The sequence below is a fragment of the Chiloscyllium plagiosum genome, unplaced genomic scaffold (assembly GCF_037043375.1).
Source record: "Chiloscyllium plagiosum isolate Xiang-an unplaced genomic scaffold, Cpla_swu_hap1 HiC_scaffold_7, whole genome shotgun sequence".
NCBI lineage: Eukaryota > Metazoa > Chordata > Chondrichthyes > Orectolobiformes > Hemiscylliidae > Chiloscyllium > Chiloscyllium plagiosum.
Window position 1 is genome coordinate 77919445 of NW_028270145.1, and position 18378 is coordinate 77937822.

The 18378-nt window shown below is 38.5% G+C and overlaps 2 protein-coding genes across 2 annotated transcripts in view; one reads left to right on the forward strand and one right to left on the reverse strand.

The window, feature by feature from the left end:
- The window catches only part of gpr39 (G protein-coupled receptor 39), a 100348-nt gene extending 87932 nt beyond the window's left edge, over positions 1-12416 (forward strand). The window contains exon 3 of the mRNA XM_043694068.2: positions 11716-12416. Coding sequence (XP_043550003.1) covers positions 11716-12281 — 566 coding nt within the window. The 3' untranslated portion in view covers positions 12282-12416. The remainder of the gene's footprint in view (positions 1-11715) is intronic.
- Positions 12417-12562: 146 nt separating this feature from the next.
- The window catches only part of LOC122551935 (ly6/PLAUR domain-containing protein 1), a 52763-nt gene continuing 46947 nt past the window's right edge, over positions 12563-18378 (reverse strand). The window contains exon 4 of the mRNA XM_043694507.2: positions 12563-12818. Coding sequence (XP_043550442.1) covers positions 12583-12818 — 236 coding nt within the window. The 3' untranslated portion in view covers positions 12563-12582. The remainder of the gene's footprint in view (positions 12819-18378) is intronic.

Sequence of the window (18378 nt, forward strand, 5' to 3'; positions counted from 1 at the left end):
AAGGAATGCAAATAGATAGGCTTATATAATGTCCTTCTAGTATTGATAATTCCTTTTCACAACAACAGTCCTTTAGGATGTCTGTGCACCCTTCCTGACAACATTTCCATTATGTTTTTTCTTATTTAACCTATTTTTCAAATCAACCTGTTCAGAGTTGTTATTGCACACCTCTGGATCAGGTGGGACTTGAATTTGGGCCCCCTGGTCCTGTGTAGGGACACTACTACTGCTTTTTATGAAAACTATCAATGTAACCTTGACGCACTATAACCCTATCCTATCATTAGTCATGCGGTCTGGCTTCTCAGTTTTGCTTCTCCCAGAATGTATTTGAAATGACGAACTCACTCCTCTGATCTAACTTATCCATTTCGCTATTTCCTCGAATGTGGTAGGTTTTGCTATTTAATCATAACAAAAAGCAAAGTCTATTAAATTAAAGACAATATATAGGTTTAAAGAATGATTTAATAGACCTGTGTTTTGAATATTGGAAGCATGAAGATGGCTCAATTAGAGTTGACAGGGCTTAGGCAGTACTTACAGAGCAGTTGAACACGATGAATGAAAGGAATAGATTTAATGGGTAAAGTGACACTTTCTAATTCAATACTTTTGTATATTTTTAAACATTCTATGTGGGAACAGGCAAAGATGTGTATGTTCTGAGAAAATTCTGAGAAAATTCTGATTTTAAGCTGTGTGCCCCAACTTAAAATTAACCTCCTGTTTTCCAACTTTAATCCAAAATGTTAACCTCAGGTTAAAATGTGAACTATTTTTTATTTATTTGTGGAGCATGGGTGTTGCTGGCTGGCCAGCATTTGTTGCCTGTCCTAGTTGTCCTTGTGAAGCTGCTGGCAAGCTGCCTACTGGAACTGCTCCAATCCATAGGCATAAGGTTGACTCACATTGTCCTTTGGGAGGGAATTCCAGATTTTGACCCAGCAACCGCAACAGTAAGACAATAAATTTCCAAGTCATGATGGTGTGTGGCTTGGATGAGAACTTGCAGATGGTGGTGTTCCCATGTATCTACAGCCCTTTTCCTTCTAAATAGAAGTGGTCATGGGTCTGGAAGATGCTTAGGATCCTTGGTGAATTTCTGCAGTGCATCTTGTAGATAGTACACACTGCTGCTGAGCATTGGTGATAGAGCGAGTGGATTTTTTTTAAAAATATGGAATTCCCACAGCATGGAAACATGCCATTGGGCCCAACTAGTTCACACCAACCTTCAAAGAGCATCCTATCCAGACCCATCCCCCTACCCTATCCCTGCACTGCATTTCCCATGCTTAATCCACCTAACCTACACATGCCTGAACATTAGCTTGGCCAATCCACTTAACTTGCACGTCTTTGGACTGCAGGAAGAAACTGGAACACTTGGTGGAAACCCACGCAGACATGGAGAGAATGTGCAAACTATATACAGGCATTTGCCCGAAGTTGGAATTGAACCCAAGACCCTGGCGCTATGAGACAACAGTGCTAACCATTGACCCACCCTTTGTGGACATTGCGCCAGTCAAGCTTTGTCTTGGCTGTTGTCAAGCCTCTTGAGTACTATTGGAAATGCATCCAAGCAAGTGGGGAGTATTTTATCACAGTCCTGACTTGTGTCTTGTAGATTGTAGACCAGTCTTTGGGGAGCGAGGAGACGAGTTACACGCCACAGTGTTCCCAGCCTCTGACCTGCTCTTGTATCATGCAATTAGATCACTATGTGATGCAGATTTAAGTACAATCAAGGTGTCTGTAAGGCAGCTAGGGATGGACAGTAAAATTGCTGGCCAGCCAGTGACACCTTCATTCCACAAGTGAATAAAAAAATGTTGAAATTTTAATCTGTGGTTAACATTTTGGATTGCAGCTAGCAATATCTGGAAAACAGACGGTTAATTTTAAGCTGAGGTACACAGCAGTTTGGAAGAAATCTGAGTTTCAAATATTTTCTCAGAACATATGCATCTGTGTATGTTCCCACACAGAATGTTAAAAAAAGTAAAAGTGTTGAATTAGGAAGTGTCACTTTACTCATTAAATCTATCCCTTCCATTCATTATATTCAACTGTATAGCCAAGTCCTGACACTGAGTCAGTAAATAGATATTGTAATATATACATAATATATACATCTTCAATGACTCTCAGCTGTCCTCCTTAAATATAGAACTGCAAACAATCAAACTTAGGAAAGACTCATGGACGTCGAAAAATGTGGCACTGGAAAAGCATAGCAGATCAGGCAGCATCTGAGGAGCAGGAGAATCAATACATCAAGCATAAGCCCTTCATCAGGAATGGGAAAAGGGGGCTGGGAGATAAATAGAAGGGTGGGGGTGGGAGGGGAAGGTAGCTGGGAAGGTGATAGGTAGATGTAGCTGGGGTGGGTGATAGTGATAGGTCTTTATGGATGGTGGAATGAATAGGTGGTAAGGAAGATGAATAGATAGGACAGTTCAAGAGGGTGGTGCTGAGTTGAAGGGTTCAATCTGGGATGAGGTAGAGTGGGAGGGGAGATTTGTAAACTAGTGAAATTGTTTTTGTTGCAGTGCGGTTGAAGGGTCTTGAGGCGGAAGATGAAGTGTTCTTTTTCCAGTTGCTGGGTGGATTGGGTTTGGTTGTGGAGGAAGCCCAGGACTTGCATGTCCTTGGTAGAGTGGGAGGGGGAGATAGAGTGTTCAGCTACAGGGTGGTGGGGTTGTTTGGTGGGTATGTCCCAGAGATGTTCCCTGAAGCATTCCGCGAGTTGGCATCCTTTCTCCCTATTGTAGAACAGATCAGATTGAGAGCAATGGACACAATAGATGAGGTGTTTGGATGTGCAAGAAACTTTCTGCCGATGTGAAAAAGATCCTTTGGGGCCTTGGACAGAGATGTGTGAGGAAATGTGGGTGCAGTTTCTACATCTTTTGTGGCTTCAAGAGAAGGTACAGGGAGTGGAGGATGGGTTGGTTGAGAGGCGTGGACCTAACGAGGAAGTCATAGTGGGAATGGTCTAATATAAAGCCATAAAGTGAGAGAAGACCAGTTATAACTTCGTTCATGTACATGAAGCATTGTTATTTTGTTTTGGCACTCAACTTGTTTCAATATGATTTTCATTTGCTCATAGGTACACATCTACTATTAAGTATTGGTTTTAAAACAGTGTGTGACTTGCTCAGTCATTTTAAAGGTCAGTTTAGCCACACCATAATGTTGATCTGAAGTCCCTTGTGATCTACGCTAGTTAAAGATAGTAGATTTCCTCCCCTGATGGCCAAGGGCAAAAAATGATAGACTTTTAATACCACCCAGTAGTTCCAAGTCAGCATTTCCTTGCATTTTGTTTCAGGTTTATCAGTTTATTAAATTAACATTACCCTATCTGTCAATATATTACTCAAATTCATATCTCCAGAGTAGTCTCAGGCCCTGGGTGAAATAATTTGCCTTTTTTGGCTAAATGCAAGCCACGGTGTGTTTGTTATTGGAATTCTCACAACAAAACCAAGTGAGTCCTCTTGCAGAATCTTCTCAAACTTGTCACATTAATTGCTGTTCCCAACCTCATCTTATTATGTGCCATTCCCAGAGCAACTCTTGACTCACTGGACATCTTAGAAATGACTGGTATTCCTGGCACAAATGGCATCTGCAAAACGCGGTGGTACAACCAGGAAAGCACTGTCGGTCAGAGCTGCCTCGCAAGGTTCCTGACATTTGCCCTCAGTATGGGAAGAAAGGGGGACCTGCTTTCATGACCAGCTGGATGGGCTGGTGCCAATATGGGACTTCCTCTTCCCCAGGACCAGTAGTGAAAGCCAAGACACCAGTCTATGCCAGCCCAGTCCAAGATTGCCTCCCAAGTTAGAACAGTCTCAGCCATCTGGAGGAATATCTAGCACTTAAGAAAGAAGATCAATGATCTTCTCCACTTTGTCAGGCTAAGTCCCGCCACCTTCTTTGCGACACCTCACACTCACTCCATCTCATCTACAGTACCGAGCTCCCAGCTGGGCACTATGCTCTACCACTTTCATTACTGTCGATACCTTCCCCACCCAGCCTCACTCACCACAACCCATGACATCTCTAACCCTGCATGGCCCTCTATTCATTCCCCCAGGACTCCTCCCTATCTACACTAATACTAATAGGTGGGTGACCCACTTTTATCTTCTGTAATGTCAGCCTCTCTCTCATTCAAACTGTCCATAATCTTGCAGAAAAGTCAAGACGGGTAGTGTGCTGACCATCATTCAGCAACTCACCTCTTATGAGGAGAGCATCCTGACTCTGACTTTTCTGAGCAAGGGATGGACTTGTATCAGAGATTTTCCTTGATTTACTGTGCTGGGAACCCCTGAGCGAACTCTATTCCTTTGACTTGATTCAGACAATCAGGACAAGCTTTGTAGACAATCAGGACAAGCTTTCTGGCTTTGTGTCTGTGCTAAATGGCTCAGCAAGACAGTAGTAACATAAGCCTGATACCTCTGACTGTGGGCCCAAAGTGCAAAAAAGGCAAGGCTTTGCAAGGTAGGAAAGCTGTGAGAATCCAGGTAGGCTCAAAGCGAGAGAGCAATATTACAGCTAACAAAGAGCCCAGATAGGAACCTGTTCCAATCCAGATGCTGGGTACACATCCCTCAGAGCAAAGTATCCTTGCAACAGCAAAATAATGAGAGTTGCCAGTACAGCCCGAGGTGTGCCAGTGAAATGCAGGACTGGTAAGTGGAACAGAGATGTGTCATGAGGGTTCTTTGAGGCTGGCGCACATCAGATGCCCAAGTTCATGGATATGGAGTGATTGTGGTTAGTGCCCATGAAATATATGCTGAGGTGTTGATTCCTGGTGTCAAATATGGAGGTCGTTTAGAGCAATTGGGGATCTGAAACTGTCAAGCATCCGCCGTAGTTTCTTTGTTGGGTTTTTCTGTCATCCAGTTTGTTGGGTGAATTTGATAAGATTGCACCTGGAATATTAATAAGACAAGTTGAGCCATCAGAAAGAATCCTAACAAGCGTTACTCATTGTCAATCATCATTTCGCCACTGCCTGGCAAGAATCTCACCATGCCACTTATGAAAAAGTGTAAAAGATGAGGTGAGATGATCTCAATGTCAAGATAGTCCTTACCGCACTTTAAAGCTCACATCATTCAAATTCCTATAAGCTTCCACCCAAAGTTCAATAACATTATTCTTATACCCCTGTCCAACAAACATTTGAGTCTTTTCAACTTGATTATTTCAGAAACTTTATTCATTATGCGGATTGGAACATATTTTAGATACTATGTAATATTGAGCACAACTGTGAACAAAATTTTAAAAGGATATACACATTTCTACACCTTTGCTTGTCAGAACATGCATGTTTGCAGAGTTTGAGCAATTGCTAATAGGACTGTATATGACATTATAACGTCTTGCCTTAAGGTATTGAAGATTTATCAATGCGTTATATTTTTCAATTTTGTTGTCCAAATCTGTTCTGAAGTTATAAAGTAATTTTAAAAATATAACAATAAACAGAAACTTGATGACAGGTTTTATTTGAACTTTGATGGTAGAAGGGGATATTGAGAATATGGTTAGCAATCATGTGGGATTTTGAGTTCCATAAATAGAGGCACAAAATACAAAAGTCCTGAAATAATAATGAATTTTATATACCAACTAGAGTATTGCATCCAGATCTGGTCACCGCACTTTAGAAAAGATGTGAATGTCTTTGAGAGATTGCAGAGCCAATCTAGTTAACAACCAATTTAGATAATCAGTCAAGTTTGTAATGTGGTTCATTTATGTTTGCTAAGAGCATCAGACATTCATACACAATGACAAAATCTCTGAAATCATAAGGAACATGGTTAAACATTGTAAGCTTATTTAAATGATCCAGAAGTGTGTGGGGATCCTGAAATGCCTCTTTGTTTTTTTCATGGTAATGCCTCAGCCAATTAGAGTTGATTTGCCCACCAACCAGCACCTTTCGCTCCTGTTATGATGCTTTGAAACTTAGCATTATTGTGGTTATTCTGATGAGTGCAAGACAAAAATACTTTGACAACACACTCTCTTATCAGCAATATTCAACTGAAAACCTTCTGTTCTGGTCTATCCACAGTGCAACTGAGCAGGATTTAAATTCAGGAAATCTGGGTAAAACTTAAGATGGAACATGTTATGCCTGAATTTTGTCTACTTTTATATGTGATGAGTGATCACTAAGGAATCCTCAAATCCTGCCTCATCACTTCTTATCTGATATAAAAAAATGTATGCCTTTTTAAAGAATGGTCAATATTGAACTTTAATTCAATGACACCAAAACAACTTAACTGGTTATTCTTCTCATTGCTGCCTGTAGGACCTTCCTGTCAGTAGATTGTTCTGTGGTGATTGACTTCAAAGAATAAAACTAATTGAGCATTTTGTTCTACAGATCTGAAAGGTGCAATATAAGTGCAAGTCTGTCCTTATTCTTAATATTTGGTTGTTGTCTTCAGGTTTCTATTTATAACCGAGCAGAGGCCATTGGATTTGAAATGTTAACTCTGTTTTCCTCTCTACAGATGCAAACAGATCTACTGAGTTTCTCCAGCACTTTCTGTTAGTTATGTTATTAGTTGTGTTATGAAGATGTGGATGTACTTTAAGAGAGTTAAAAGCAGCAGAACTACCAGACAGAGCACCAAATGTTCTCAATAAGGCAACAATATACCACTTGAATGAACAATTTGATTAGCTCATTGCCTGGAGACAAAAACAAATTCAAATTTGGCCAATCAGTTTAAATTATACCCCCCAAAATATTAAACTCCAATCCAGTTTGAATTTAGTATATTGGCAATCTTAAAAACCAATGACACAATCTGATGGGGTATAAGATTGGGGAAAATTGAACAGTTGAGAGGAAAACTGCCAAGCCCAGAATGTAAACAAACTGCTTGAAAAATAGCTCACTTAAAAGTACGTTTTTGATCAGTAACCTGTGATGCAGAAATTCCTAAGATGAAAAGAAGACACAGGAAGATCCAAATAGAAGTATGAAAGCTGCCTGGTTTTGAGATAAGAAGTATTGTTTTGTAAATCTTAATTGGGAGTTTTATCAGACTAGTATTATAGAAGGGAAGGTAAAAGATAGGTTAAAGGAAGAAATTGTAAATAGTGGTTAATTAATTATTCTCTGTTATACTTTAAGAAATAAAGTTGTTAATTACAGATTACTGCATGGAATAAATCCATTCTGTGTTGCTGGTTTTAAATTTAGCAGGAGGGTTTACCCCATGTCATAACAGTTGCTTTGCTGTGTGACCTTTGTTTTTGTAATATTTGCTATGTTGATGAGAACTGATTATGAAAGACCAGTTAAATTTTTTATGTGGAGTTACTGTACATGAAGTAATTATTAGCCCTCGCACATTTCTTCATGTCTGGAGTTTAGAAGAAACAAATTTGGATTTTAGGAACTACAGGTCTACTTCTGGTCGGAAAATAATGGTCTGTGCTATAACTTGAACATGTACATTAATGCTTGGATGCCATTTTGAGGAGAGAGCTTCAAAAGGGACAGTGCCCTTTCAGATTTGTTGGCTCGGGTACATGCTAAATCTTGTTCACAGAATTCCTACAGTGCAGAAGCAGACATTCAGCCCATTGAATCCACACTGACTCTCCAAAGAGCATCCCACCCAGACTCACACCTTACCCTATCTCTGTAGCCCTGCATTTTCCATGGCTAATCCATGTAGCCTGCACATTCCTGGACACTATGTGTAACTTAGCATGACTATCCACCTAACCAGCATACCTTTGGTCTGTGGTTGGAAACTGGAGCACCCAAAGGAAATCCACAGAGACTCAGGGAGAATGTGCAATCTCCACATAGACAGTTTCCCAAGGCTGAAATCAAACCTGGGTCCCTAGTGCTGTGAGGCAGCAGTGCTAATCACTGAATCTCTGTAGTCTTTGTTTCTCCTTCAACCAAAACTGACTGGTCAAACATCTCAATACTGTTGGGCCTTGTACACAAAATGACTGCTGCATTCATCCAAATAAAATAACAACATGCCAAAATAATTCACTATCATTGCAGAATTTGTGACATTTCTGAGCAATTTTTATAATGAGTTATATAACTGCAATTTCTTTCTGAAGTTCTATCTTACACATGAAAACTGAATTTATAACCTTTCTTTAAGAATCACACCTGTAGTAGGCTGAGGAAGTAAGTTAATTGCATGTCATATAATGACAGTAGGCTGTGAAAGCAGCTACTGTGGATTCCGTAGATCTGAAAAGCAGATAATTCTGGGAAAATTCAGTAAGTCCAGGCAACATCTTTGGAGAGGGAAACCTCTGAAAATGATTTAAACTTCTAATTATTTAGTGTCAACAATACAATCAATTAGAAAATTCAAATTTAATTATTTTAGTTTTTTATTAAAAGAAATTTGCTTGCTGCTACTTTGAAGAGGCAATTTGAGAAAAAAACAAAAATCTTTGAAAATCAGGGTTCACTGTATTAATATATATTTATACAATAAATAATTATCCATTTTTCTTCTTTTATATTTTTAATGTAATATTTTAGTACAATTTACGATGGAGACTTAGATTAAAAACTGAGATGTCCTACCAGATGAAGACAGAACAAAATAGTGACCATTTTGATAGCACCTTATCATGTCCTCAGTTTGTTCCAAATGGTTTTTAAATGAATTGATGAAATTACTGTGCAGACACATACAGCTGGACCTCATGATCAGTAAATACCCAGATAGGTAACCTGCTTTTAGTGATATTAGCTGAAAGAGTGCAAGCATATGTTACTCCATTTTTCACAAATTATTCTGCTGGACCTTTTGTTTCCCTGAGCAGGGAGACAGGAATTTGATTTAATGACTTATCCAAAGAAAAGCATTCCCAACAGTTCAGCAGTGACGTTTCTGCCTTTGTGCTCAGGTTTACAGTGGGGCTTGAATCCACAGCCTGACTCAGAAGGCAAAAGTGTTAGCTGCTGAAATGAGGTGACACACTATTACCAACTGAGCCAAATTGGTGCTCAGTGATTGCTTTTACCATAATTTGAAGTTCCAGCCTTTTACAATCTCATACTGCCACCTCCAAATGCTATCAGCAGGGAATGTCACTGAAGAAAACTTGTACCAAGCTTCTATGCCATTGTTCACTCAACAGGAGGCAGATCAAGACAGGCAGAAGTAGCAGTCTCTAATTTGACTTTCTCAGGGACAGAAAGTAAGTTATGAGCATTGTGCAGCATCCTTTACCAGCATTTGGGATGAAACTCAATAAGCCAGATTGCTTATATTGGTTTCCATTTATACTGAATTGTGCAATCACATAAATGTGGAGAAAGCACTTAGTGCTTTATTATCCGTCCATACCACTTAAGTACACTTTAAAATGCTTTAAGTCATTACTTTTTCTTTCTTCCCTCACTCTATTGTATTTCAATTTTCAAATATAATTATGCATGGAATTTGTAAAATTCATCAGTTAATATGAAAAATAAGTTTTATTAAACAGGTTTTTGTAAATACTACTTTTGCACTTATTTTGACTAGGATTTTATTTTTTAAAAAAGCAACGTATTCATTCGATAAAATTATCAGAAATGTCAATGGTCAAAATGTTTTCTTGCTCCTAAGGTGATTCTGGGTTTTCTTCTTTTAGTAACCAAATTTTATATCACCCGTATATAGAAAAAAAGGAGCATAACACCAATGCAATCAAATCAGTAATTATCTTAGTTCATACACTTTTCATGCTTGTATACCAAAGCCTATCAAATTTAACAATATAAAAAGTTTTAAAGGCTTTGAGAATTTTCTCATATATAGCAGTGTCCTAGCAACAATTTGGAGTGGTAATTCCACAATATTCCTACTTTTGACAAAATCTTTTGAACAGTATTGTAACAAATTAAACCAATTGATAAATAGGAATAATGAATTTCATTTTGAAAGAATGGTAAAATAGGTTTGTGGTAAAATATTTTGTTAACTAATACACTATTCTGTTTTAATAATAGGCAAAATGATAAAGAGACCTTTTCTGGCAAGTTATTGTTTGTAATTAATAAATGTGAATGATTCACTGGGCTGTCAGTAAACTGGATTTCCTATTCATTGCAGTGAATTAGAAGCAGGAACGTATCATTATGAAGTGACAGCCCAGATCTATTACTGCTACAGTGGCATTCTTTCTTTTTTTGTTTTTTTAGTTCTTTTGTATCTCTGTAATTGGATAAATTTCACAGTTCTAAATATCTTCTTCTCATGTCGTAATGTATAAAATATGGCAGCTGTTAAGCTGCGATGGAGATGTTAGAAAATCCAATACAAGTGCTGAAATAAGCTTTAGAAGATGTTGCACAGTAAAATAACTGCCTCGGGCAGATATTGTTCATCAGCACCACAGGTAATTCTATCATTCCTGAAGAATGATGGTAATAGTACAGTACTGGCTATTAAACAAACAGGAACTATTTTACTAAAGTATACAACTAATTATATCGTAAAGGTAATAACTTAGGATCAGGTTTTAGTCAGCTTTGTGAATCAAAGTGAAAATTCCATTACAAAATTCAACATGATATATTTTACTTAAAATTTGTTGTTGTTTTTTAACTGCAATCACTCAGGGGAATTTAGATGGTGCTGTGTAATTACACACTTGTCTTTGACCTCTGATATCTGGATTTTAATTTAAATCAATTTCAAGAATGGATGTCTCCTCTCTCTGGTAACTGCAGGGACTCAAAGTGAAGACTATATATTACATATATATATATATATAAAACCATAAAGGTGTACAACATCTAATATATATATATATATATATATATATAATATATTTATCTATGTGTGTGTGTGTGTAGTGGAGTTAATACAACCTTGCTCACCAACTAGCTTATTATCCCTAACCACAACCTTTCATTTCTACCACTTAAAGCAAAAATAACTTTAATTTTGAAATAGGAACCAGCCATGATAAAATGTCTCTGTTTCTTTCTGAACGTACACATGGAAAAGCATAATGTCCGTGTACAGGCAGCTTGCCGATTCATTGCAAGCAAATCCTGACTACTAAATGGTTTGTACCTCTCATAGATAGCATTAGGTGGGTATTCTGATTGCTCATTCCATTGACATGCACTGAAAATTGAGTCAATGTGTCATAAACCAAAATGTTTATGCAGCTAATAAACACATTGTGTAAGGAAAAAAATAAGCTTACAGTACATGCTAAACTGATTATTGATACTGTTCATTGACTGGCTTCATTTGTTATTATGATGGCAAACTGATAATATCACTCAACTTATTATCTTGGAGCTCAATAAAGCACATCAATAATATGAAGACTGTGTTTCACATGACAGTTCAGATCAGAGTTGGTTCTTGCTGATATTTATTCACATCATCATGTTAAGAAGTCACTTTAGTTATTAAGTACACAGTACACGGAAGCAGGACTAAAATATATATTCAGCATGTATCTGCACTGCAAATACTTCCCATGCATTCTTCTCTGCACCATTTCAGAGCTGATGCATGACAAATGGAACTGGCTTCTGATAGTTTCTAACCTTAGGTCACCACTTCAATGGCTTGTTTGAATGTATGCTTTATGAACAGAGGTGATACTGTAAGACTTTTGCAGAAACATTTTGTTTTCTTTCTACAGTGCTCATTGTGGTTGCCCTAGCTGTGTGTTGGACTCCGTTGCAAATACGTCGTATCATGGCAGCATCCAAAGAAAAGTCACAGTGGACAACGGTATATTTCAGAGCTTTTATAACCCTATTGCCTGTTTCAGATACTTTATTTTATCTCAGCTCAGTATTAAATCCATTGTTGTATAATCTGTCCTCTAAGCAGTTCAGGGCAGTTTTCATGCAGGTACTACGCTGTAAGCCTATAGAGCATGTAAACATGCAGACACTAAAGAGAACCCATGCCACTAAGGGCAGCACCACTCACTCCAGAAGGTCATTACTCCATGTCACACTCAAATACAACTCTTCACGGCAGAAAAGCAATAAGGATCTTTCGAACACAGGTGCTGAACTTGAGCCATTGTCACATCAAAACTGCCAGACCCGAACAACAAAGCCAGATGGATTTAACTCTGCCAACTCAGTTTCAGGGCCCAGCTTGTTGAACATTAACCCTAAGCTTCCCTCCACAGAAATCATATCTGAGCTACACCTAACGCAGCGGCCAAATGGAGTCAATGAAACTGAGATATGAAGCTCTTATAAAATGTAAATATATCAAGCAAAAACCACACAGAAATTTTTCAAAGTGCTGTCAGTGATTTTTCCAAAAGTCATTTTTATAATACCATGTAAAATTTCAATAAAGCAACCACAGAATTGGCAATTGTCTCTGTGTCAAGAATATGGTCTTTTAATGCTTTTAGATGGTGATTCTCAGTTATTAGTAATGTAAGCTGTTACACAGCATGTGAAATGTGGACAGCAAAGCAAGGTAGGAAATGTCAAAACTCCTACATCAATAATGACACTTGAGTTTCCTTCATTTTATATGTTTATGTTGGAAGAATTGCTGATGTGAGTATTCCAACTGCAGCTAAAAGTTTTAGGCTTGCTCTTGAAGACATCGCTGAGCTTCCTCTTCTTCTGGGACGGGGTCCATTACAGAGTGGAGTGTTGCAACAGCTGATGCACACAGATCCCACCTTTCCTGGAGAACAAAATGATTGATAGCCTGCAGACGTAATGAGGCAAGATGTAGAAGCAGCGCAAGACTTCCGATACATAACTCCTGTAAGTAGAAAAACAGCAATGTTAAGATGAATTTCAGTTTTACACTACTATTCTGTATTCTATCATTTACTGTTATATAAAGATAAATGAGTTTGAAAATCTTTAGCACATCTGCCACATTCCTGCTGTCACTCAGTGTGGCAAATGAGTTGGATAATAAGTTAGAATCTGATCTGGACTGGGAGTTTCTGGAAGACTTATTAAGCTTTGAGCCTCCAACCAGCCCTTACAAGGACATTGTAATGGAGAATTTGGTCACTGGAAAAGGATCCCTAAGTTTTAAAAAGATTTGTATATCTTCTTAACCTGGTGCATAAAGTAGGAAAAGACATTCCAGCCTTTGCGTTGAAAAGGGCTGGGGTGGTGGTCTTGGATTGCTTCCTGGACCTTGAAGTCGTATTGAATTTGAAGGGGAATCTTCAGCCTGTCTTTTAAGGAGACAAATGTGTAAGTGAAGAGATCGGTCTGGAAAGGAGTATCGCTGCATTTAAACAGCAGCAGCGCCATGAGAACACATCAAATATTAACCAGATAATCTGTAGGTCTTTGTAATTCAATCTATCAGTCTTTTGGGACTGTGTTCAGTTAAAACTAATGGCAAGATTTTTTTTCACTTTATTGTTGCAAAACCTGTAGGCTACTGCTATCCGTAGGATGGAATACTTGGTGACTAGACTTTAGCTGTTTTCAAGCCTTCCCTACTGCAAGTTTAGCTTTGAGGACCTCTGCTGTTCTTGCAAACTTATGGCAAAGGAATGGGAGCAGCTCCAAAGAAATTCCCAGGCCGAAGGGTAACAAATATGTAGCAATGCATTTAGCAATTATTACAGGAGACTCTGAATGCTGAAATATACGATTTATTGTCTTGACGGATGTGCAGAATAGCTCCCTCAAGAAACATTTTTATTTTAAATGCTTTACTTGAGACATTTCACAGAAATTGGAGCTACATTAATTCTGCTAACCAAAACATATTTTTGAAATATTGTGGATATTTTAAATATGAACATAAATGTGTGAACATCAATATGACTGTATATATGTACTTCATTCTCTTAATAGAACATTAACTTGTGAACAGAAACACTTTACTCTTTAGATGCATATGAAAATTAATTGGAAGCATATTCTACATTCATAAATCAAGCATGCCTGATTATCACATTTGTCCCTATTCTGAACCTCATGGCAATCCTAAAGAGAGATGAACTATCGCAGGGCTCAGGGATTCATTGAGTCCAATAACAATATGTAGATGAAAATAGAATAGGGCAAGGTAATTTAACAGTTGGAAAGCCAGGAAGTATGAACTGGAGTTTTTGCTGAAATCAGCAGCCTGCTCTGAAATTTTGAATCGTTAATTGGTAATTGAACTTTGTTAGCAAGCCATTAAGCTGACCGCGCAGACTGGGTGAACTTTTTCTTTGAAATGGTGGGATAAAAGGCTGGATACAATATTTGGGGATGGCTTGAGAGCAGTGGGTGGCATCACCTCCAAGGTGTACCTCTGCCGTTGGTGCCCAAACACATGGGCTCCATAATCCAACCAACTCCATGTCCCTTATACCCCTCCCTCTCATGCTCTCTAACTCCTTCCTGTTCAAAAGCCTTGGCCTGCTACTGTCTGGTGGCCGTGTCCTCTCTATTAATGCTGTTGAGACTACTAAAAATGCTGGCCAATCAGATTGTCGGGACCTTTTGGGTAGGGGATTCCTCTCACTGAGGGACAGAAGTCCCACTTTCTGTTCATTAAGGCAAGTTATTGCTGCAGACCAGTCTTCTTTTTTTAAATTGGTCTGCTCGAGACTGAATTTATAATAGGGAACTGAGCAACATATCCTGGCATAAAATTCAGCCCTGTGGGTTTCATAGAGATTGTTATGAATTTAAAAGTGGATCTGCTTTTAAAGGATTTGTGGATGATGGATGGTCAGACAGTCATGTGGGGACGGACAAAGTATTTATACAGTTTATGCTATCTGTTGAGCGATAGTAAACTAATCCTGCTTTTCTTGGTCCCACAAGCAGTGCTATAAATGCAGAAAGTCAATTTCTGTCATATCTTCCTTTAGTCACTGGATTTCACAATCCTCATGAAAGCTGGTGTGTAAATGTTAAGAATAATGATGATGTTAAAATGGAGACATGCAAATCTCCTTTAAATGTTCCAAGGAGTGGCCCACATTCTGCAAGCAGTTTGTCGTTCCCTAATCCCACTTCCATTAAAAGCAAAAGTGAACTCTGACAGGTATTCACTTCAAAACATTTAATTACCCAAACCTGCTCACTGATTCAACAATGTTAAACAAATAACTCTTGCATTTTATCAGCTTTGGGAGGAGTATGAGTGAGTACATATCATAGTTAAAACTTTAGAGTGGAGTTCTAGTTAAGGATCACACAGAAATGTTTTTGATTTCTTGACACAAGTTAATCAATACACTGTGCAGTATAAATATTTACTGTTGTTAAACCTGAGAACACAAAGTTATGAACTACAATTAGAAATATTAGCAAATTCTTAAAGATATTTCTATGCCATTTCTATCTGCTAATTTAACAAAGAATTTAACCTGTTTAAAATAAATGCCTATTCAGTTTGTGAGGAAATCCAGCCCTCTAACTGATCTAAACTGGTTGGCAACGTCTTATTTATGGGTTAACATTGATTTTTATTATTATGTGAAGTGCTGTATTTCAACCTGACACATCGGCAGGAATATATTTAAAGAATCACAGAAGTGGCTTACAATAAGGTGGTTCCTTCAACACCCACTCAGACAGTTAAATAAAAGAAACTAAATGCCACATAATCATTTGGCAACTGAAATTAGGAGATATTTATAGATTAAATTTAAAAGGGGTAGCCAAGGTAAATCTTGTCTTTGCAAAATCATTGGCTGGTGGAGCACATCAGAATTAGGAAAGCCAAGTTTGCAATTCTCCAAAGAGTTGGATGTCCTTCCGGAAGCACAGCATGATGCCCCCCTCCCTAAGGTGTCCAGCACAGAAGGCCAAAAAGGAATTGGCAGAAAGTGTACTGCTTCTGATGTACTAATACAAAGTAGGAAAAGTTCAGGAAGATGTCAGAACTAAAAGAACATTGCAGTAATAAGCTCAGCAGCACTGGTCTATATGATTAGCCACTGGTTCAAGCACATATATAATAAAGTGTTAACAACTTACAGTTTCATAATTGTAAATGCTAAGCAATTGGACTAGGTTACCCAGAATCAGTGCTGCTTTAATACAACTAGGGAAAATAATTTTGTTCAAATTTGATAGGATAAATGTTATAGGTAAATGTAACCTATCTAGCAATAATTCTTTGAAGCTTGATATGGTTTAGAGAAACAAAGATGCCTAAAATCTGTATATGTGCAGAACATTCTCACAACTTGGTGTGTTTTCTATAATTCGACTGTTAAAAACAGAGGAACAGGATATGCCAATTCTGGCCTTGAGCCTGTTCCAGCATTCTATCAGATCATGAATGACCTGACACGGCGCCAGAGTTCTGCTATTGTTCCAAATCATTATTAATTCAACCTGACAAAAATCTTGCAATTTCAGTCTTGAAAGTCTTGATTAATCTCGCATTCACAGTCGGCTGTTGGGAAAACTGCTCCAGATTTCCCTAAACTTTAGTTTGAAAAATGTTTTTTGAATTCACTTCCAAGTGACCTTGCCCTAACTTTATGATGGTATTTCTTGCTCTGGATTCTCCCACCAGAGAAAATAGTTTCTCTGTATCAACTCTATTGCATCCATATTATAATGTTAAAGACCATGACCAGGTCAATCCTCAATAGAATATAAAGAATTTATACAACCTGGCCTCACAACTTAACCAGCAGAGATCCCCTCCATTATACCTAGTTACTGTCACTTACCACTCAATTACAAAGCCACTTTTTTTTTTCTTTTACATTTAGAGTGCTGTGAGGGAGCGCAGGATTTTGACCCATGAAAAGTCATCATAATCTTACCAGATTATACGGCTGCTTTCATTAGACAGAGACAATTTGTGGAAGTCTGATTGAAGGTCACTATGCTGGTGTCACTGTGCAAACCATACCAGCTGTAAAACCAAATGACCTAACCGACAACTAGACCAAATGACAGTGAAGGATTGACAATATCGTTCCAATTCAGGATGGTGCCTGGTTTGGAAGAAGATTTGTAAATGGTCATGCTCTGAAGTTATAAAGTAAGGTGGTAGAAGACACCAGTTTGGAAGGTATTGTTGAAGCAGCGTTGGTAAGTTGTTGAGTGCAAGGAAGTTGCAGGAAAGAACTCCTTTGACTTTCCTCTGCGATCTCTCTCTGGATGCTGTACCCTTCTGCCTGTAAGAATCTGTGTTTGAATTCACCTTTTTGCCAAGGGGTGTGTTTATGGGATGTTACTGTATTGGAACAGTTAATTAGTAATAGGTACTATATCGGGTTGGTTAAATTGGTTGTAACAGTGCACTTACTGTTAGTGCACTTTGTGGAGGGAGTGAATGTTTACAAGGTTACCTCCAATTGTGTACTCTCATCTATGCTAATAATTCTTAGTGCAGAACTATTATTTTCAATGCTCACATGGATACATGTATTTGGAAAGGCAAGGACTGATTCGGGATAGTCAACATGGCTTTGTGCGTGGGAAATCATGTCTCACAAACTTGATTGAGTTTTTTGAAGAAGTAACAAAGAAGATTAATGAGGGCAGAGCAGTAGATGTGATCTATATGGACTTCAGTAAGGCGTTCGACAAGGTTCCCCATGGGAGACTGATTAGCAAGGTTAGATCTCATGAAATACAGGGAGAACTAGCCATTTGGATACAGAATTGACTCAAAGGTAGAAGACAGAGAGTGGTGATGGAGGGTTGTTTTTCAGACTGGATGCCTGTGACAGTGGAGTGCCACAAGGGTCGGTGCTGGGCCCTCTACTTTTTGTCATTTACATAAATGATTTGGATGCGAGCATAAGAGGTACAGTTAGTAAGTTTGCAGATGACACCAAAATTGGAGGTGCAGTGGACAGTAAAGAGGGTTACCTCAGATTACAACAGGATCTGGACCAGGTGGGCCAATGGGCTGAGAAGTGGCAGATGGAGTTTAATTCAGATAAATGCGAGGTGCTGCATTTTGGGAAAACAAATCTTAGCAGGATTTATACACTTAATGGTAAGATCCTAGGGCGTGTTGCTGAACAAAGAGACCTTGCAGTGCAGGTTCATTCTCCTTGGAAGTGGAGTCGCAGGTAGATAGGTTAGTGAAGAAGGCGTTTGGTATGCTTTCGTTTATTGGTCAGAGTATTGAGTACAGGAGTTGGGAGGTCATGTTGCGGCTCTACAGGACATTGGTTAGTCCACTGTTGGAATATTGCGTGCAATTCTGGTCTCCTTCCTATTGGAAAGACGTTGTGAAACTTGAAAGGGTTCAGAAAAGATTTACAAGGATGTTGCCAGGGTTGGAGGATCTGAGCTACAGGGAGAGGCTGAACAGGCTGGGGCTGTTTTCCCTGGAGCGTTGGAGGCTGAGGGGTGACCTTATAGAGGTTTACAAA